This window comes from Somniosus microcephalus, chromosome 5, assembly GCF_052327205.1.
Source record: "Somniosus microcephalus isolate GS21.2 chromosome 5, FLI_Smic_1.0, whole genome shotgun sequence".
NCBI classification, from domain to species: Eukaryota; Metazoa; Chordata; class Chondrichthyes; order Squaliformes; family Somniosidae; genus Somniosus; species Somniosus microcephalus.
This window is the reverse complement of record NC_140991.1, coordinates 127220021-127242486: the sequence shown is the minus strand read 5'-3', so window position 1 is coordinate 127242486 and position 22466 is coordinate 127220021. Positions and strand designations below refer to the sequence as shown.

Here is a 22466-nt window from a genome sequence, read left to right as displayed (position 1 = left end):
ACAATAGCTGGCCTCCTGCGTAAGACGGCTATCTTCACCTTTTTGCAGGATAGGTGCTGAAATGTCACATTTCTGTTGCTTCCCCTCTCTCAGTGCTTCCTGTTCATTATTCATTAGAGGGGCTGCGAAAGTCTAAAGGCGGAAGTCACACCCCCATCCACATCAATGGGGCTGTGGTGGAAAGGGTGGACAGCTTTAAGTTTCTCGGAGTCCACATCACGGAAGACCTCTCCTGGTCCCTCAATACCTCCTCTCTGGTGAAGAAGGCCCAGCAGCGCCTTTATTTCCTAAGGAGGCTGAAGGGATGTAACCTGTCACCCCTGATCCTCTCTAACTTTTACCGCTGCACAATAGAGAGCATCCTGACAAACTGTATCACAGTATGGTATGGCAGCTGTAGCTACTATGACCAGAAAGCCCTGCAGCGGGTAGTCAAAATTGCCCAACGCATTACTGGCACCCGGCTACCGACCATAGAGCACATATACCAGAAACGCTGTTTACGGAGGTCACGGTCCATCATCAAAGACCCTACCCACCCCAGCCACAGTCTGTTCGCCCTCCTGCCATCTGAGAGACGCTACAGATGCATTCGCACCCGTACGACCAGATTTAGGAACAGCTTCTTTCCCAGGGCTGTCATCCTACTGAACTCCACAAATAAACTCTAAAGCCTGCACATCTGCCAATGCACTTTATTATGGTTATGTTTATGTTAATGTATTACAAGCCAAATGTATGTTGAATGTTTAAATGTCTTAATCTAAATGTACACTCTCGGGAGCCGCAAGCCTACATTTCGTTGTACTGCACTGTGCACTAACAATGACAATAAAAGTTGATTTGATTTGAATTGAGAACCAGGGAACAATCACAGTTTAGCACCTTGCCTTGGAAACACAATGAAGACAATAGGGCTGATTTGGGAGATGGGCCACCTCAGGATGAATTTTACAATTAAACATAAAGGGGGAGAAATTCGCTATCGCCCCATTTGGGGCGCAATTATCGGCCGGGCGCAAAGATTAGCTCCTGCCGCTAATTATCACCTCCGACTGCAAACTTGGCTTTTATCGCCCCTGAAGGTGATTGGAGCGCTAAATCAGGTGCTTCACACCTGTCTTAAGGCGCAAAAGCCGAGGAGCGAGGCACTACCTCAGAGCGCTGGCGAAGCTCATGTGATGCCAGTCAGCAATGGAACACAGTCACACTGGCGCCGGCCAGTTCTTAAAGGGGAGGGTTGATCTTGCTCTTCATCCACATCCTGCTCATTGCAGCCTTGAATCTCGGCCTGGAGAGACCTGTACATCAAGTCTGCTGGAAAGAACAATGGAGAGAACCAGGGAAAGAGCTCAGAGTGCAGCCCCCACAGTCTCTTCTAAATCGATACAAGATAGGGCAAATCAAAATGAACCTGCAAAGTGCTGCTCAGTACCCGAAACTCCTTCACACAGCGTTGAATCTCTCCAGAAGTGTCTCTCTCTCTCACAGAATGCGTGGTGCAAAAATGTCACCAACAAAAAAAGGCAGGAAGCGGTCACCTTTAAATAGCGCTCCCCCAGTCCCTTCCTGACTGCAAAACGCTCCCCTCAACCTGTCGTTGCTAGCGGCAGGCGGTAAGGCAGGGTGCGCCACTCAATATGCGGTCCGGGGCGCTACCGGGGCGTTGCACACTCGACTAACGTCACGATCTGCCAGCGTAGGAGATCGTGGTGGTAGTGTTTAGCGCCGCCACAAAATGTCTAGTTAATTTCGTGAGCGCCGCAAACATCGCCGTGGACGGGCGCCAGTTGCTTTGCGCCCCATTAGCGCCCTCTTAAGGCGCTAACGGGAGGCGCAATCCAACTGAATTTTTCCCCCATAATCCTCTCGTCATAATAATCTCAAAGATGTATTTTAAACTGCTTACTTCGTACTGTTGAACAAAAATGAGAAAAAGGTGAAATTTGCATTTTACACCCCAGCTATTCAGCATCCAGATGTGTGCACCATGCAGCTATTGTGACTCACCGACTTTCACAAAGAGGCAAAGAATGAGGTAACAGCCAGATGTTTTCTCCCAAATCACTAAAGATTAATTTCCACTTAAAGGAGTGTTTTCGCACATATGTACCCAAATTAAATGCTTATAATACACTACTGGAAGTAAAACCTGTGGCGAAGTGAAAGCCTTTTATAAAAGGCTGCCTACAGTGAACCTAAGAACCACTAATTGCTGGTGGAAAGTAGTGAAACTAGCAAATAGTAGCTGATCCTGCTCAGACCCAGTAATTTGGCACACAGGCATATTTTCTTATTGGCATTAACCCTAAGATCAAATTACTAAATGTCTAGGATGAAGAGAAAATAATTAGAAGCAGCCAAACAGATTTCAGAAAGGTAGATTGTCCTTAACAAACTTGACCGAGTTCTTTGAGGGAGTGACAGATATGGCGGATGGGGGAAATGCAGTAGATGTGGGGTACATGGATTTTCAGAAGGCCTTTGACAAGGTACAACACAGGAAGCTATTGGTGAAGATTAAGGAGTATGGAATTTGGGGGAATAAATTGGATTTAAAACAAGTTAGAAAGGAGGAAACAGAGTAGGGGTTAAGGGCAGTTTCTCAGGATGATTCGAAGTGGGTAATGGAGTCACCCTGGGTTTTGTTCTGGGACAATTTCTGTTCACTGTGTACATCAATAATTTGGACATAGGCCTAAATGGAGTGGTATCCATATTTGCAAACAATACTAAAGTAGGAGGCAGAGTGAATAATTCTGAGGACCAAACGAAGCTGCAAGGGAATACTGACAAGATAGTGGAATGGGTAGAAAAGTGGCAGATGGAATTCAATGTCAGTAAATGTGAGGGTGTACATTTTGGTAACAAAATAATAGTAATACTTTGAGTGGGTAAAAATTGGGAGAGATGGAAGAGCAGAAGGATTTGGGGCTTCAGGGTCACAAGATATTAAAAGCAGTACCTCAAGTGCATAAAAGCCATTAAAAAAAAAGCTATGGGATACTGGGTTTTATGGCAAGAGGTATGGAATATAAAAGTCGATATGTAATGGTGAATTTATATAAAACCTTAATAAGACCACAATTGAAGTAGTGTGTGCAGTTTTGAGCACCAAATTACAGCAGAGGTGGGACAGCAAAAATTTACTAGGATGTTGCCTCATATGAGGAAATACACGTACAAACAAAGCATTGCAAAATTGGGTCTGTTTTTGTTAGAACAGAAGAAATTAATGGGTGATTTGATAGATGTGTTTAAAATTGTGAAAGGATGGGACAGAGTGCAAACTGAAGGGCCTAGAAATTCAATTAGGCCCAAAAACAGGTGGTGTCAAGGGCCAGCGCTATTTGGCTGAGCCCATTGAAAGTGGTCCAGGCAGCACACAAAATTTGTGCTGCCTGCTCATTATAATGATTGGAGCGCTGATCTCAGTGCTAAACACACTGCTGATTGGATTAGTGCTCAACGGTGGGGGGTGGGGGGTGGTAATATCGGGTGCTGTCTAATGGCCAGTAATGTATGGCCTAGGCTCACTGCACTACTTAAAGGGAAGGTGCTTTGTTGCAACACCACCTCATTGTCAGTCTGGCTGAAGACATGGCTCAGCAACCAAGGGAATGAGCACAAAGGTTCTCGGATGGTGCACTCGAGGCCTTGGTCATGGCTGTTCAAAGGCGGGCTTGTACTGTTCCTGCCGGGTGGCCGGAAGCCATCCAAAGTGACTTGCAAATGCTCTGGGATGAGATAGCTAACTCCGTCACAGCCACCAGTTTGGTCCCATGGACGTGGATCCAGTGCCGAAAAAAGTTTAAAGGACCTCACACGGCAGGTCAAGGCGAGTGAAAGCTTCAGCAAATGCTATATCCCAACCTTATCACTGTTACAACACTCACATCCACAACTCACAACTATACAGCTATTCAACTATGGCAGGCATATCACCCAAAAATATTACACTGCACTCACTGACACACTTCCTTTTCTCTTGCAGGCAAAGGTGGCACAGAACAGAGGGAGCAGCAGCAGACGGGAGGCGGCCAAGCCGCAATACAGAACCTCAGCGACCTGGAGGAATCTGTGCTCGACATAATGTCTTACACTACTTGTAGTGCTTTGTGTTACAGGTAGATATTTAATTTCAGTACCCATAGCTTAATCTAGATCAAGTAAGTCCAAGAAACTACACTGTAAACTAAGTTACCTAATTACAAATTTAATTAAATAAAACAAGGTCATGTAGGAATGGCAGTGCAGGGGTTGTGCCACAACTGCAGATGTGGGAGTTTGTGGAGAGCACTGTGATCCCAGACAACCACGTTTGCAGTAAGTGCCTGCATCTTGAGGAACTTCAACTCAGAGTTTTTCAGCTGGAGTCTGAGGTGCAGCATTTAAAGAATTAATACATGATTTACAACAACTATAAATTCCTTTAAGGCACAAAACTCCACAGGAAAAGTGGTCCAACCGTGGCTAACAAGAGAAGTTAAAGATAGTATTAGATCAAAGAAAGAGGCTTATAATGTTGCCAAAAAGAGTAAGTAAGCCTGAGGATTGTGAAGATTTTAGAATTCAGCAAAGGAGAACTAAGAAATTGATAAAGAAAGGGAAAATAGAATATGAGAGTAAACTAGTGAGAGACATAAAAACAGATTGTAAAAGCTTCTATAGGTATGTAAAAAGGAAAAGATTAGTGAAAGTAAATGTGGGTCCCTTACAGGCTGAGACAGGAGAAATTATAATGGGGAATAAGGAAATGGCAGACAAATTAAACAAATACTTTGTGACTGTCTTCGGAAGAAGACGCAAAAAACTTCCCGGAAATAGTGGAGAACCAAGAGTCTAGCAAGAATGAGGAACTGAAAGAAATTAGTATTTGCAAAAAAATAGTACTGGAGAAATTAATTGGACAGAAAGCCGATAAATCCCCTGGACCTGATGACCTACATCCTAGGGTTTTGAAAGAGGTGGCTATAGAGATAGTGGATGTATTGGTTGTTATTTTCCAAAATTCCATTGATTCTAGAATGGTTCCCGTGGATTGGAAGGTAGCAAATATAACCCCACTATTAAATAAAGGAGGGAGAGAGAAAACGTGGAACTACAGACCTGTTAGCCTGACATCAGTAGTAGGGAAAATGCTAGAATCTATTATTAAGGACATGGTAACAGGGCACTTAGAAAATAATAATAGGATTGGGCAGAGTCAACACAGATTTATGAAAGGGAAATCGTGTTTGATGAATCTGTTAAGAGTTTTTTGAGGTTGTAACTAGAATGGATAAGGAGGGACCAGTGGATGTGGTGTATTTGTATTTTCAGAGGGCATTTGATAAGGTGCAACACAAGAGGTTATTAAACAAAATTAGGGTTCATGGGATTGGGGGTAATATGGTTGTATGGATTGAGGATTGGTTAATGGACAGAAAACAGAAAATAGGAATAAACGGGTCATTTTCAGGTTGGCAGGCTGTAACTAGTGGGGTACCGCAAGGATCGGTGCTTGGGCCTCAGCTATTCACAATCTACATCAATGATTTGGATGAGGGGACCAAATGTAATATATCTGAGTTTGCTGATGATACAAAGCTGGGTGGGAATGTAATTTGTGAGGAGGATGCAAGGAGGCTTCAAGGGGATACAGACAGACTCAGTGAGTGGGCAAGAACATGGCAAATGGAATATAATGTGGAGAAATGTGAAGTTATCCACTTTGGTAGGAAAAATAGAAAAGCAGAGTATTTTTTAAATGGTGAGAGATTGGGAAATGTTAGTGTTCAGACGGACCTGGGTGTCCTTGTACACAAATCACTGAAAGTTAACAAGCAGGTACAGCAAGCAATTAGGAAAGCAAATGGTATGTTGGCCTTTATTACAAGAGGATTTGAGTATAAGAGTAAAGACGTCTTACTGCAATTATATAGGGCCCTGGTGAGACCACAACTGGAGTATTGTGTACAGTTTTGGTCTCCTTACCTAAGGAAGGATATACTTGCCATAGAGGGAGTGCAATGAAGGTTCACCAGACTAATTCCTGGGATGGGGGGATTGTCCTACGAGGAGAGATTGAGTAGACTAGGCCTATATTTTCTCAAGTTTAGAAGAATGAGAGGTGATCTCATTGAAACATACAAAATTCTTACAGAGCTTGACAGGGTAGATGCAGAGAGGATGTTTCCCCTGGCTGGGGAGCCTAGAACCAGGGGTTGCAGTCTCAGAATAAGGGGTTGGCCATTTAGGACTGAGATGAGGAGAAATTTCTTCACTCAGACAGTGATGAATCTATGGAATTCTCTACCCCAGTGGGCTGTGGAGGCTCAGTCGTTGAGTATATTCAAGAGAGAGATCGATAGATTTTTGGATATTAAGAGAATCAAGGGGTATGGGAATAGTGCGGGGATATGGGAATAGTGCGGGGATATGGGAATAGTGCGGGAAGGTGGAGTTGAGGTTGAAGTTCAGCCATGATCTTATTGAATGGCGGAGTAGGCTCAAGGGGCCAAATGGCCTACTCCTGTTCCTATTTCTTATGTTCTTATGTGCTCGACATAATTGGAGCAGCAGTGACGGAGGCCGTGGCAATGGGAGAAGTTGAAGCCATTGGTGATGATGATGGTATGGTCATACCTAATCCTCCTCCTCACATCATCCCACAATCTCTTCTCACTCACAAGCTGCTGATGGTGTATGCGTAGATATCTTGCTTTTCTCCCCCTTTCCTCACCACAACCCGACCCTTGTGCCTTTCTACTTTCAGGTACCCAAGAACTGCCACCAGCACAGCCTGTCCCTGAAATTCTAGGGGAGAGTGCTGGAGGAGAAGATGACGACGTACTGTCCCTGCATCTGATACTCGCAGACACCAGCTCAGAAAATGGCAGTGTGTGGAATTTAGAGGTTAGAAGAGGCGGGATCTGCACAGGATGAGGCACCGGGCACAAGTGGACTGCAGCAAGGCCAGGGGGAAAGGGTAGCTTGGGGGGGGGGGGGGGGGGGGCAGCTCCCCGGATGGTGAGGTCGCGCATGAGTTCTGCTGCACACAACTCAGATGAGGACCTTGATGGGGCAGCCTTCAGAAGAAGGGTGATGGGCAAACGGAAATGCTAGGTGCAGTGGCAAGCCTGCCAGAGAGCCTTTCATGAATGTCAAGGAGCGAGGAGGAGTCCGGCTCCAACATTAGACGGAGCTTTGCGCAGAGCTTGGAGCCCATGATTTCCACGATGGAAAACTCCACGAGACCCCTTGTGGACCCAGCCATGGTGCTGTGTGTGATGAGCGATATCGCGGCTTCCATTGCCGCACAGGCAGAAGCGATCCAACGTCGCAGTGGAAGCGCAGACTGCTCTCCTGCAGGCTCAGACTGCTGCTACGCAAGCTCAGACTGCTGCTATCGTCGCTGGTTTTACGAGAATCGAAAGGGGCTTGCAGGGTGTCACAGCAGCCTAGCAATCTGTCCTCCATCAGATTGTTAGGAATGCTGAGGCACCACCCTAGGGGAGTGGCAGTGGGTAAGTGGAGCAGGACCCTGCTGTCCTCTCAGGATGACAGCATTCCTACTCCCTACTCCCTTGCCGCTGCCCATCAGCCAGCTGCCGCCTATGCCGAGGTGATGCAGTCTACAGCCGGGCCTTCTGGGTCCACAGCTGGTCAAGGTCGTCCTGCAAGGGCATTTGTACTCTCCCCCACAGAAAGGCAGCAGCCTTCTACCAGCCATGCTGTGGCCACTGGGGGAGCATTGCATAGGAGCACTAGAGTAGGTAAAGGCACACGAATGATGGGCACGAAGGGAAAGCACAAGAGCAATTAGTTGATATTGTAATGTTGATTTGATTCTGATAAATTTATTGTGTGTGTTTGGAATGTGCATTTTGTGGTGTCTCTCATTTCAGCTTTGTGCCCAGGAGGATGCTGTGATGTTCTGTGACAGAGGGATGGTATGATGGGGAAGTGGTGAGCAATGGGGATCTGGGGCTTCATTCACTAGAATCGGAGTCTGATGAGGCGGTCACAGACAGCCCGTCCGAAACGGGGATTTGCTGCCTGCCTTCCCGCTCCCTCCTCTTCCTCTCCCTCGTCCTCTTCCTGAGCTGGTCCCGCAATCGCTAGTGGCAAGGGCTGCATCCTCATGACGGCCAAGTTGTGAACACCACAAAATGGGATACCTACTCCAGCGAGAAGACAATGTAGTCCCATCTGCTGGAGTAGAGTGCCTCTGTGACCTTCCGGATGTAGCGATGGAATGGCGAACTGGGAGATGTTAGTGTGTCTCCTGCTGCAGACTGGAAGGATCTGCTGACAAAGAAATTGAGGGCCACGGTGACCTTGAGGGCCACTGGGCGAGCCGTGGTTGCGTGCTCCGAGACTGCAGGTCTGGTTGCAGGAGATGGCATAGTTCTGTGACCACCTCCTTGGTGAAGTGGAGCCTCCTAATACCTCCACTTGTGTGGAGCAGTGTAAGCGAAGTGTTCTCGGAAGACCCTAGGTGTGTAAGACCTCCTGTTGAGAGCCCTCCTCCGCCTCCCTCTACACGCATCTTCTCCTCTTCTTCACTGCCTCTGCTCCCTCTCCCGAAAATACTCGAGCGCAAGGGGGACTACAAGTAGAGCCCCCCCATGACTGTGAGCAAGTGTTGTGAGCAGAAGCCTTTAAATGAGAATGAAGGCGTTCTCCACTTGCATCAACACTCCCTGTCACCTCAGGGACTTTAAAGAAGTTTAGAAAGCTGCAAGAGTTGCAGAAAGTTGCACAGAGTCAGTCAAACTGAGAAACCTCGTCAGCTGCAAGTTGTTGTTGATGATTCCTTTAAATAGCGCTGCTGGAGGCTCTTTCCTGCTGCTGAACACTTGGACAGCTGGTCGTGATTAAGAGAGGGCAGTAAGTGGAGTGGCGACAGCGAAAATGGCAGATCGTGCGTCAAGTGAACGTTGCACACTCAATGACATCACGATCTGGCTCATTTCCATTTCTGTAGCGAGCGCAGGCAACGGCAGCACCGCTGACCTGTCCAAAATGGCGGCCGCCACAGGATCCGCCAGAAGCAGGCAGCCGCCATTTTTTCTTCAAAACAGGCCTTAACGGCCGGCGCTAAATCCCAGAATTTCTAGGCCATTGTTTCCAGTGATTGAGGGCTCTAGAACGAGGGGACATAGAAATAAATAAAGAACTTGCATTTATATAATGCCTTTCACTAACTCAGGATGTCCCAAAGCACTTCTCAGCTAATGAAGTACTTTTTTTTTTTTAAGGTGTAGTTACTATTGCAACACTGGCAAAAGTGGCAGCCAATTTACACACAGCATGGCCCCACAAACAGCAATGTGATAAATGACCAGATAAGTCTGTTTTAGTGATGCTGATCAAGGGATAAATGTTGGACAGGACATCAGGAAAACTCCTGTTATTCTTCAAATAGTGCCATGGGACCCTTTACATCCCGACTTTGTTCCTTACAAGATCACAAGTTAATTAAAGATTAGGAAGGCCATTTGGCCCATTTTGATTCATCCATCCAGAGAGATTCCAATGTCCCCCGCTCCCTCCCTCTACCCCTCCCCCCTCTCTCCCCCACTGTAGCATCCAATTGTTTCTTAAATGGTTCCAGGGTTTTTGCCTCCACAACTGTTGACACATGTTGAACACTTTATGTGAAGAAGAACTTTCCAATATCAGTTATAAAGTTACCCAATACTAGTCCCACTTCCGCAGTTTAATTTAGCATATTATTCCAGGTTAACTTTTTTTATATCCTTAACAATCTTGTATACCTCTAAGATCACCACTCAGACGTTCCTTTCGAGGCTGAAAAGCACAAGTTTCTCCAGTCTTTTCTCAAACTTCATTATCCTGACAATAGCGATTAGACTCATGGCTCTTCTCGGTGCTGCCTTCAGCACCCAAATGTCTCTCTTGTTTCTGGGCGACCAGAACTGGATGCAGTATTCAAGATGCAGTCTGATCAGAGTACTATAAAGTTTGATCATTACCTCCTAGAAACATAAGGAACAAGAGTACACCATTCAGCCCCTCGAGCCAGCTCTGCCATTCAATTAAATCATGGCTGATCTGCACCTCAACTCCATTTTTCTGCCATTGCTCCATACGCCTTGATACCCTTACCTAAAATAAAAATCTATTCGTCTCAGTCTTGAAAGCTCGAATTAACCTAGAATTTTGGGGGAAGAGTTCCAGATTTCTACTATCTTTTGCATGAAAAAGTGCTTCCTGATTTTGCTCTTGAACAGCCTAGCTCTAATTTTAACATCATGTCTCTTAGTTATTAATTGCCCCACCAGAAGAAATAGTTTCTCCGTATATACCCTATCAAATCCTTTTAACATTTTAAATACTTCGATCAGATTAGCCCTCAGTCTTCTACATTCAAGGGAATACAAGCCAAGTTTATGCAACCTGTCCTCATAATTTAACCCGCTGAACCCCGGTACCATTCTGGTGAATCTGCACTCCTCCGACTTATATTCCACTGTTTTGACTATGTAGTTCAACATCCTATTAGCTTTGATGATTGCTGCTCTGCATTGGTTGGACATGTTTAGCACTGAGTCCACTAAGACTGCTAGTTCTCTTTTAGCCTCAACCGTAACTATTTCAACACCATTCATGGAGTTCGTGTCATCTATTTTTTATTTCGATGTGTAGCACTTTACATGTGTCTGCATTAAATTTCATCTGCCATATTCTACCCACTTATATATCTTATCCAACTCATTCTGTAATTTCTGAGCTACATCTTCCAATTCCACTGCTCCTAGTCTGGTATCATCTGCAAATTTGACCACTTTGCATTGAATTTCTGAATCCAGGTCATTTATGTAAATTAGAAACAGTAGTAGTCCTAGCACCGAGCCCGGAGGCACCCCAGTCAGTAATTGCCCTGCTCTGATGCAATTGTTTCTTATCCTTTAGCCAGTTTCCTATCCATTCCTAGGATTCACCCTGAAACCTGGTTTAAGCTAAATTAACAGCCTTTTGTTTGGAATTTTGTTAAAAAGCCTTTTGGGAGTCAAGATCGTAGAGCTTCCCACAGTTCAAGTTAAGGAGATACATCAGGCTGGATCTTCCCCTTCTGAACTGATGTTGATTGTTGTTTACTAAATTGTTACTGTAAAGATGGTCTTCACGTTTACTCTTGATAATCGATTCCATTATTTTACATGGAATGAAAGAAGGACTAGTGGGACTGAAGTGGCTTGTGTCCGTTCTGTCACCATTTCTGAATACAGGCACCACATTAGCCTGTTTCCAATCTTCTGGTATCTCACCAGTGTCCATTGACCCCCTCATAATGATTGCCAATGCTTCACAAATCTCTTCCCTAGTGTCTTTCAACACTCTGGGCTAAATACCATCTATTTCTGGCTTTCCTTATAAATACTTGGAGGAAGCAATCATTCAGAATATTACATATCAAATACAGGTATAGCTAGATAGTTATGGGCAAGACTTTTTTGTCTGCCTTGACCCATTACAGATATAAAGTACTTCAGTGTACCCTGGAATTTAAAAAAATTATGTGGTAATGTAGGTTTAATTAATAGAGTCAGTCTGAACAGACCCCAGATTAAGTGCTTTAGGACTAGAGGCACCAACTGCCATTTATCTACAAGTCACATTCCCCAGTCCCTTGTGGGCTAAACAATGAAAGATTAGCACTCAGATTTACACTGTAAGGCAATATTAATTTAATTACAAGGATGTTACTCTATTCAGTTACAAAAGGAATAGACACACTGGAGTTTCATTATATCTAAATTCACAATACCTTCAAGCATAATCCACAATAATGTTTAAAAAACATACAGGGAAAAGGCACCATATATTGGTGCACCAATATGTTCAGATAGGTACTGGGCCATGTCCAATGATTCAGTACACTTGCCTCCACTGAAAGAGAGAAAGACTTACATTTATATAGTGCCTTTCACGACCACCTTTGACGGTCTCAAACCTCTTTACAGCCAATGAAGTACTTTTGGAGTGTAGTCACTGTTGTAATGTGGGAAACACGGCAGCCAATTTGCGCAAAGCAAGCTCCCACAAACAGCAATGCAATAATGACCAGATAATCGGTTTTTGTTATGTTGATTGAGGGATAAATATCGGCCAGGACAAGGAGAGGGAAAAAAAGAGTTGGTTTTCTCTAAATTGAATGGTGAGTCCAGTCACCCTGGCAAGCAGTGACATGGGCTGTGAAACACATGCTCTCCAGTTAGCTGGGCTCCAGGTCAATCCAGCCCATCCACCACTGTTGAGACAGTTGTCAATTTCAGCTTGGCCAGCAGATGGAAGAGTTCACTCTGGTGGTATTTGGGGGGGGCGGGGTGGAGCTGGTGGAAAGAAAGAAAAAGAAAAAGAAATTTAAAACTAATTTTTTGGGCAATACTCACAAAATTTCCCCACAAAAATGTGTTGATAATGAAACTTGTGAAAATGAAGTACTCAAAATGTCAGGAGGCAGATAAGCAAATGTCAACGTAAAATTAAAGGTCTCAAACTTTCAAAAATATAGTTCCACAAATGTGTTTTAGTACCAAATGCAGTAATAAAATTTCATTACCCAAACGGTAAGTGCGTTTTTGAGCTGGTACGTGGATTGGCATTTTTGCAAAGCATCAATTTAGTGCAAAGTTTATGGTCTGAATTGTAATCAAACAATTACTCCTGACCATACAAACATTTTAAATTAATTCAGTGCCTGATTAAAACTTAAATTATTTACCTTAACATCACAGCCTGATTTTGTGCTGGCCCTTGGGGCAGGGGATGGGCTGTGCCAAATTTTGGGATGAGAGTACCTTACCTCTAATGTGAATAGATTACCAGCCAAGGAAAAGCTTGCCCAGACAACATGGCCTGAAGGACACGTGGCTGCGGAGCACAAAACCTGACAAGGCAGCAGCTCGTAAAGGGCTGCAGCTCTTTTTAAAGGGGAAATTGTGTTGATGGTAGGAAAGTGGATGAATTGTTCACAAAGGCACGTGGACAGTGCTGCTCCCTTTGATGCTGTAGAAAGATGCTACTGCAGGAGATGCACCAAAAGAGGACACCTCTGTTCGGGCCTGAAAGCCACTCTCTACTAAAAGCACAGGTGCCAGCTGCATGGAGAGAGGTCACCAACCAAGGTGCTGCAGTCACCCAGGTCCCTTGTACTTGGCCTCCAATAGGGAAGAAGTTTGCTGCTATCAGAGGAAGGCAAAAAGTGTTCTAATTTTTGCACATTTCCTTGTGGTACCCATCAAGGATGGCACAAGTCCAAGTTAGGAACTCCTGCACCCTTTATAAATGCAAGTTCTTTCTTTAAGCAATACTATTTTAAGCACTGGACAGAACCACAGTCTTTCATTGTACCTAAGTTGGATGGCATACTTTTCTTCCAGGTGCAGCTGGCAGCTGTGGAACCAGATGAGGTGCATCGGTCACTTCCAGACTGGACTGTTTCAAAGTTCTCCTGGACAGCCTCTCATCCTCCATGCTCTGTAAACTTCAGCTCATCCAAAACTTTTGCTGTCATCCTATCCTGCACTAAGTCCCACTCACCAATCACCCCTGTACTTGCTGACCTACATTGGCTCCCGGTCACCCCTGTACTTGCTGACCTACATTGGCTCCCGGTCACCCCTGTACTTGCTGACCTACATTGGCTCCCGGTCACCCCTGTACTTGCTGACCTACATTGGCTCCCGGTCACCCCTGTACTTGCTGACCTACATTGGCTCCCGGTCACCCCTGTACTTGCTGACCTACATTGGCTCCCGGTCACCCCTGTACTTGCTGACCTACATTGGCTCCCGGTCACCCCTGTACTTGCTGACCTACATTGGCTCCCGGTCACCCCTGTACTTGCTGACCTACATTGGCTCCCGGTCACCCCTGTACTTGCTGACCTACATTGGCTCCCGGTCACCCCTGTACTTGCTGACCTACATTGGCTCCCGGTCACCCCTGTACTTGCTGACCTACATTGGCTCCCGGTCACCCCTGTACTTGCTGACCTACATTGGCTCCCGGTCACCCCTGTACTTGCTGACCTACATTGGCTCCCGGTCACCCCTGTACTTGCTGACCTACATTGGCTCCCGGTCACCCCTGTACTTGCTGACCTACATTGGCTCCCGGTCACCCCTGTACTTGCTGACCTACATTGGCTCCCGGTCACCCCTGTACTTGCTGACCTACATTGGCTCCCGGTCTCCCCTGTACTTGCTGACCTACATTGGCTCCCGGTCTCCCCTGTACTTGCTGACCTACATTGGCTCCTGGTCTCCCCTGTACTTGCTGACCTACATTGGCTCCCAGTCTCCCCTGTACTTGCTGACCTACATTGGCTCCCGGTCACCCCTGTACTTGCTGACCTACATTGGCTCCCGGTCACCCCTGTACTTGCTGACCTACATTGGCTCCCGGTCACCCCTGTACTTGCTGACCTACATTGGCTCCCGGTCACCCCTGTACTTGCTGACCTACATTGGCTCCCGGTCTCCCCTGTACTTGCTGACCTGCATTGGCTCCCGGTCTCCCCTGTACTTGCTGACCTGCATTGGCTCCCAGTCTCCCAACACCTCCAATTTAAACTTATCATTGTGGTTAAATCCCTTCACGGCCTCGGCCCTCTTTCCCCCCCACCCACTCCTTAGCCGGAATCTTCCCAGCACTGCGAGAGTGGGTTTGGAGGCGGACCCGCTGTCAAAATGGCCCTGATTGACAGCGGGGCGGAAGTCCGCTCTGAACCCGCCTCCGTGTAAGTTTTTCAACCGTCCCTCAGCTGTTCAAACTGCCAACCAGTCTTTCAGGTTGGCTGCCTGGGGACAAGGGCTATCCCCTCAAGACATGGCTGATGACACCTTTGAGGAGGCCAGCAAACAAGGCTGATGGAAGGTACAATCAGAGCCTCATCTCCACAAGAACCATCATCGAGCAAACTCATGCCTGGACAAATCTGGAGGGGCCCTTCAGTAAGCACCAGCGAGGGTATCCAGAATAGTCGTGGTCTGCTGCGCCCTTCACAACATCGCTCAGCAGCGAGGACTGGCGGTAGATGATGAAGATGGCGCAGAGCAAAGAGCCTCATCGGAGGAGGAAGAGGAGCAACATGAGGTTGGCAACACCAATGAGAAAGACCTGGAGGAGCCGGCACAGCCATTAAGACCAGTGCATGAGAATATTGCTGGTCGTAACGCCAGGGACGTCCTCATAAATGCCAGGTTCCAGTATCTTTGTGGATGTCACACATTTGCCTGGCACAGGTTGGCATCATCCCACACCAGCAACATAAACCATTCAATCAATGACTACTTCCTTCTTTTCATCATCAGCACCATTGCTACATATCCAATCAGCCCTGACCATACACTCTGCCACCTCCATTCTATCCCACACATCTGGCTGTGACTGCAATGTTAGAGAAATAAATGATTTAATTACATAGCTCCATATTTTTACAACCATCATAATGATACTGATAATCACACCCGAGTGAAAACCTTTGTGACTATTTTGTGGGATCTTTCTTTTCCAGGTGCTTCTACGTGGTGCTACCCTGTGGCTTCAGCAGATGTAGAGGCAGCCTGCTCACTTCCCTGCTGCAACTGCTTAGATGCCTTTGGCGGTCGTCTTCTAGGTTTTGGGGCCTGTGAGGGCCCCGCCAAAGTCTGCTTCTCCTGCAACTGTGCAGGGGCAGACTCGGCCATCACTCTCCAGGGAGGCACCTGCGGCTCTGACCGAGGGGCTGGCAAGGGGGTGGAAGTTGGAGCGGAGCCCCCACTTCCATGTCCCTCCCACCATCATCCCTCTCATGGGACACCCGCACTTCCCTGCTAGCAAGAAGCTGGAGAACACCTTGCTGCACATCAGTGCGGACATTAGGGCCCACGTCTATATGGACATCCCTCCTAGAAAGGACGTCTATGAGCCTCTGGTATCTCTCCTCCATAGATGACCATCTATTTAGAAGAGAAACCATGTTGTCATTACACTGGCGCTGTGATTCCTCCATGCAGGTGGCCATCCTATCCATCGAGGAAGCTATAGATGCCAGTGACTGCGCCATGGTGCTGCTCATGTTGGAGATGGACTCCTCCATTCTCTGCACACTCGTAGTCAGCGCAGTCGCAAAACCAGTCGGAGCCTCCTGCACTTGTTCCTGCAGCTCTAGGATTGCCCTCTTCTTGGATGGCCCCCGAGGCTCAGCGTCTGCATGCAGCCGAGCAGAGCTAGGACATTCCTGCGCCCTCCAATGAGGAGTTTCCACTGCTGTCACTGTCTCCACCATCTCCTTTTGCTCACTTGTGAATTGTGAGACACCAGGTGACAACACTACTCTATCTCGCGAAGGCCCCACCGAGGTGTGCGTCTCTGCGCTGGTGCTGGTTTGTGTTCTGTGAGGTGACGCTGTGCCCTCAGAGGCAGAAGGCTCCTCTGAGGAGTCTTGTTCCTCTTGCTCTTGGACAGTGGGGCAAGGGGGGTGCGGCTCCTGATGGACCTGTTGGAGAGAAAAGACACGACTTAAATATGACATCTTAAGTGCAGACACATACCATTATATACATCATCACCATTAATTTTCTGATCACATAACACCCCATATGAGTGACTGATGAAAGGCATGCAACTGTATGGATAATAATTCTGTTACCAACTTCTTCTATTGAGCCCCTCTCTCCGTCCCCCACTTCTGGAACCTCCACCACACCGGCAATATCAAGTGCTCCCTCCTCCACGCTTGACAAATGAAAGATGTACTGAGGCCTCCTCCCGTTCTCTCCCTCTCGTTGTGGGCAATCTTTTCCTGCAAGGAGGCAAAGAAGAGAAGGTTTAAAGAGACTGATGGAATGACCGCCATTAATGGAATGGCATACAGCTTCACAGGGAGGCTTTGATGGAGTGGCTTGGTGATACCAAGTTGCCTCCTTTTGTGCTGTTACTTGCTTTCATTGCATAGTGATGATGCTGAGTGTGAGGGGTGGAAATTAAGATGGGGACCTTATAATGTAAATAGACAGAGACGGATGGATGAAGGTCTAAGGGATCTTGGACTGAGTAACTTTGTGCAGGAGGATGGTTGGCAATGCACAGTGGTGGGGATGTGATGACAGGCACAACATCATCAAGGTAAGTGTAGGTTTATACTTACTTTTCCTGATCTTAGATGATCATTATACCTTTTCCTGCACTATACCCAAGTGCGACGCACTACTGAATTCACCATTATCTCTTTGGCTATATTAAGCCACGCTGATTTAGTCTGTTGGGAAGGCCTCTTCCTGCCATCCGCAGGGAAGAGAACCTCCCTACGCGCCCTCACTCCCTCAACTAGATGCTGGAGGGACTCACCATTGTAACGAGGCGCAGATCTCTGCCTTTCAGGCGTCATGGTACAGACCTCCACTTAGTAACACAAGCGTCAAAAAAGAAAATCCAACTGTCAGCAAATGGGGCCATGGCCCCTTTAAATATACCGGCAAGAAGCGCGTCATCCGGCGACGTCACCAGTCCCGCTCCCATTAATTGGAACGGGAAACACGCAGGGCAGGCCTAACAAGGCCCTTAATGGCAAGATCTAATTTTTGGCCAGGATCGCTGCAGGAGCGGGTTCATCACCCGACGCCGCCATCTCCCGCCTTCACCCCACCCAGGTTGGGGAAATCGCAGCCCTTATCTCTGCAACCCTACCCCTTTCAGAACTCTCCATTTCTCCAACTCTGGACTCTTGTGCATCCCCCTTCGTCCCACCATTGGCAGTCATTCCTTCAACTGCCTAGGTCTTACACTCTGGAATTCCCTCGCTAAACCTCTCCGCCTTTTCACCTTCCCCTCCTTAAAACCCAATTTTGACTAAGTATTAGGTCACCACTCCTAATATCGCCTTCTTTACCTTGGCATCTATTTTTGTCTGAGTAAGCCTGTGTGAAGTGCTTTGGACATATTGTTATGTTAAAGGCGCTATATAAATGCAAGTTATTGTTGTTGCTGTTAGGGAATTTTTCAATGGGTTCAGCAGCCATGGAAGCAGAGTTTAGCCCTAGTCTCCTAAGAGCTATCTAGCCAGTGTTTCTTCTTCAAATAATGCTGGAACTTTGAAATGCTGCACAATGAAGACATTCTGATTGCTTCCTGGATGTGCATAGTGATGTTTCTGTGGTCAGATACCACTTGAAAACTGATGGAGTGCCAACTCTTTCTGTTCACGATATGAAAAGCTCTGATGCCCACAAGAGTACCATGTGCAACATTTTGCACTCGAGGGAAACCTGCCAACCAATGAAAGCTGTATGTCCTGTCAAGCTGATAGCTCCATTCCATGGGAAAAGTGGTGGATTTTCCTCGTGAAAGTACGGAAACTGTCACTTATTTGATACAGGTGTGCACTGCAGGCTGCCTGATGTGGCAGGTTACTCCTGGATGGTTTGAAAGGACACGAGAGTGAAAACTTAATGCTGTGGTTATCTTCACTTCCTCCAGGAAGAGCTATCCCTGATTCAGAGTTTGTGAGCAGGTCATTGTGCAGCAGATGATGTAACTCTGTGGCAACCTGGCTTGTGAAGAGGGGACAGTGAAGACAAGTCTCCTCTGACATGTTCAGATGCAGGTCTAGATGTACAGATCCCAGGGTAATGACACCTCAGAGCTGTTGCATCTACATTTGTTGGTCCTGCACGGACTCCTCTAGCTCACTGCAATTATACATTCATAACCCCCCATGTGGTATCTTGAGCTGGCCATAGATGGAGACAGACACAGGTTAACTCCTTAACATGGTTTAATCAACCCTTGCACATAAAAGCTTCTGCCATGAGGCAGCATAAACAAAGAGTACAACAGTACAGATCAGACTTAACTTAGGAGAGCAATTGCCACAGCACCACCTGGTGGATCAGGTTACTCATAACCTCCCAGGTTACTACACTCCTCCCCCCTTAAGATTGCCGTATGCAATTCTTAAACAATAACCCTTACTAGGTACTACGTTTTAATTAACCAGTATGCTCTAACCATGGTTAACCCCTGACTAATTTAACAGGTTTGTATAAGTCTTTCTGGTTGCTTGCGAATCCTTTGTGAACGTCTTAATTCCACTTGTGGTGGATTCTCAGATTCACTCACACTTGAGATTGTAGTAGTCTCTGATGTTGGTTTTACTCTGTCCCACTGTGGCCTGGCAGTACCAGTGTCCACTGGCACCTTATAAGTCGTGCTGGGTCTTGGAACAGCCTCCTCTACTGCCCTTTGTTCCATCTGAGGCAGTTCCCCCTGCTGCCGGCTGAAAAGCTGATCCACATGCCGACAAACCCCTCGACCATCCCCTAGTAACATGGAGTACGACACAGGTCCTGTAATGTCCTGGATTAGTCCTGGTATCCATTTAGGTCCATAACCGAAGTTCCGGGTGTACACAGAGTCCCCTATGGCGAAATGGCGAGCTTTAGTATGTTTGTCATGGTACGCTTTTTGGTTTGTTTGTTTTGTCTCAACCTTGCTTTTGAGATCTGGGTGTATCAGGTCTAACGTGCACCGCAACTTTCTCCCCATCATCAACTCAGCCGGAGAAAGCCCCGTGGTAGCTTGGGGTGTTATACGAAAACTAAACAAGGCTCTATTGAGCTTGGTCTCCAGGGTGTCACCTGAGCTCTTCCTCATGAGCTCCTTAAAAGTCTGCACGGCTCGCTCGGCTAACCCATTTGAGGCTGGGTGATATGGAGCCGAGGTGACATGTGTGATTCCATTCCTTACCATGAATTTTTTGCTCCCTTCACTAACAAAACACTGTGCATTGTCGGATACAATCATTTCTGGAATACCATGCGTGCTGAAGCTGTTCCTGAGACAATTCAGTGTGGCATCAGTCGTTGCAGAGCTCACTGGATAAACGTCGATCCACTTTGAGTGAGCGCCAACCAGCACCAAAAACATTTTGCCCATAAAAGGTCCCGCATAGTCTATGTGAATTCTCCTCCAGGGTTTGCTGGGCCACTCCCAGGGATGGAGTGGCGCTTTCCTCTGTTCCTGACATATAGTGCATGACTTTACCTTTGACTCAATTTCAGCATCCAAGTTAGGCCACCACAGGTAGCTCCTAGTCAGTCCTTTCATTCTAGTCATTCCTGGGTGCGATTGATGCAACTGTTCCATCAAAGTAGAGCGTCCCCGCTCTGGGACTATGATGCGTGCTCCCCATAGCACACATCCATCTTGGACACTGAGCTCGTGCTGTCTCTGTCTGTACGGCGCGAACTCCGGTCCCTCACGGTGATCTGGCCAGCCTTTCAACACATACTCACGGACCCTTGACAGAACGGGGTCCTTGGCTGTCCAGCCCTGGATTTGCACTGAAGTCATCAGGGGACTGGTCTCCTGATCCAGCATCAGGACGTGCTCCTCAGGGGAAGTACTGCGAGGAGATTTTGAGAGGGGCAGGCGGCTGAGAGCATCCGCGTTCCCGTTTTCCTTGCCGGCTCTGTACGTGATCACATATTCATAGGCTCTTATTATTACTGCCCATCTCATTATTCTCTGTGATGCCATTTGAGGCACCGCTTTCATCTCGTTCAGTAAGCTAATAAGAGGCTTGTGGTCAGTACTGATTACAAACTTCCTCCCATATATGTACTTATGGAATTTCTTTACTCCAAATATAATGGCCAACCCCTCTTTATCAAGCTGTGAATAGTTCTTTTCCACAGCTGTGAGCGTGCGTGAAACAAACCCGATGGGCCTTTCTGCTCCATCTGGCATGCGGTGGGCCAACACTGCCCCCACTCCATAGGGTGATGCGTCGCAGGACATTATCAGCTCCTTCTTCTCGTCGTAATGCACCAACACCCTGCTGGACTGAAGTAGCTCCTTTGACTGCTGAAACGCTTTTGCTTGCTCTGGCCCCCAACGCCATGGCTCCTCCTTTCTCAGCAGTTTGTGCAGGGGTGCCAGCAGCATCGATAAGTTTGGAAGAAACCGGTTATAATAATTCAGGAGCCCTAGATAGGCTTTCAGTTCAGTCACTGAGGTGGGTGCAGGTGCATCCTGCACTGCCCGCACTTTCCCTGGTAATGGATGGAGGCCTGTGGCATCCACCCGATGTCCCAAGAATGTAACTTCCTTCTCCATGAAACTACACTTACTCCGTTTCAGGCGTAGCCCCGCCTCTTCCAGCCGCTGTAGCACTTTGTCCAGTGTTTTTAAGTGATCCTGATCGTCACTTCCTGTTAGCAGAATATCATCTAAGTACACGGCCTCCTTTGGAATGCCCTGCAGAATGCCCTCCATAGTCCGTTGGAATATTGCTGGGCTAGAACTGACACCAAATGGTAACCTGGCATACGTGAACAGCCCCTTGTGCGTGTTCACTGTGACAAACTTTTTTGATTCTTCATCTAGCAATATCTGCTGATATGCATGACTCATGTCGTTTGCTGAATCTTTCTCCCCCAGCGAGTGATGTTAACATGTCCTCCATTCTTGGAATGGGGTACTGTTCCAGTGATGATACTCTGTTCACTGTTAACTTATAGTCACCACACACCCTTACGTTACCGTCGGGCTTCAATACTGGGACTATTGGTACCGCCCAGTCTGAAAATTTCACTGGTTCTATTACTTTGTCCCTTAGCAGGCGATCTAGTTCCGCCTCAACCTTGGTTTTCATTGCAAAAGGTACCGACCTTGGTTTAAAGAAACGAGGCGTGGCATCACTGGCTACATGAATCTTGGCTGTGGCTCCCCTTAAGGTGCCCAGTTCGTCCTTGAACACTAACTCATGCTTCATCAGCACTTCTTGCAGTGCCTCTGTACTGTCCTCCATTTTATTCATTGCCTGCCAGTACACACTCAACTCACTGATCCACCCTCGCCCTAACAGGTTTGGCCCTGACCCTGCTACCACTACCACCGTAAGCTCTTTGGTGACTCCTTTGTGTTCCACTTGTACTTCGGCCACCCCCAAAATGTCCACCTTCTGTCCTGTGTAGGTTTTGAGACTAATGGAGCATGTACCTAGCTCTGGTACTTTTGCTTCCCCCCATAGCTTGGCGTACTCAGTCTGCGACATTATGGTTACACTACATCCGGTGTCAATCTCAAACTTTACTTGACCTCCGTTCACTATCAAATACTGAGTGAGAGGGGGTACGTTGGGCCTTGAAGTGTCTATACTGTATACAGTGAAAACCTCCTCACTAGACTCTTCCTCCTCTTGAATGTAATTTGCCCGCTTTGTGTACTTCTCCCTCCCCCCTTTTGCATGCTTTGCCCCTTTAGCACTGCTTCTCTCACTCACTGCCCTTTTACAGACTTTCTTTAAGTGCCCTATTTTTCCACAATTGTGGCACTTTGCCTTTGCAAACCTGCAGTCCTTTGCATAATGGCTCGTCCCGCCACATCGGTAGCAATCCCCAACCCCGACTGGTGGACTTTTCGCGCCAGCTTCCATCTTGAAAACAGCTCCTCCCCCTGGTTTACTC

The 22466-nt window shown here is 47.0% G+C and overlaps 1 protein-coding gene across 2 annotated transcripts in view; it reads right to left on the bottom strand.

Moving 5' to 3' along the window:
- Window positions 1–11675: 11675 nt before the first annotated feature.
- LOC147117307 (syntaxin-17-like) overlaps window positions 11676–22466 on the bottom strand; it is a 99400-nt gene continuing 88609 nt past the window's right edge. For both annotated transcript variants that reach the window (XM_085988185.1, XM_085988187.1), the window contains one exon: window positions 11676–12344. In XM_085988185.1, the coding sequence (XP_085844311.1) occupies window positions 12243–12344 (102 nt within the window). In that variant the 3' untranslated portion in view covers window positions 11676–12242. The remainder of the gene's footprint in view (window positions 12345–22466) is intronic.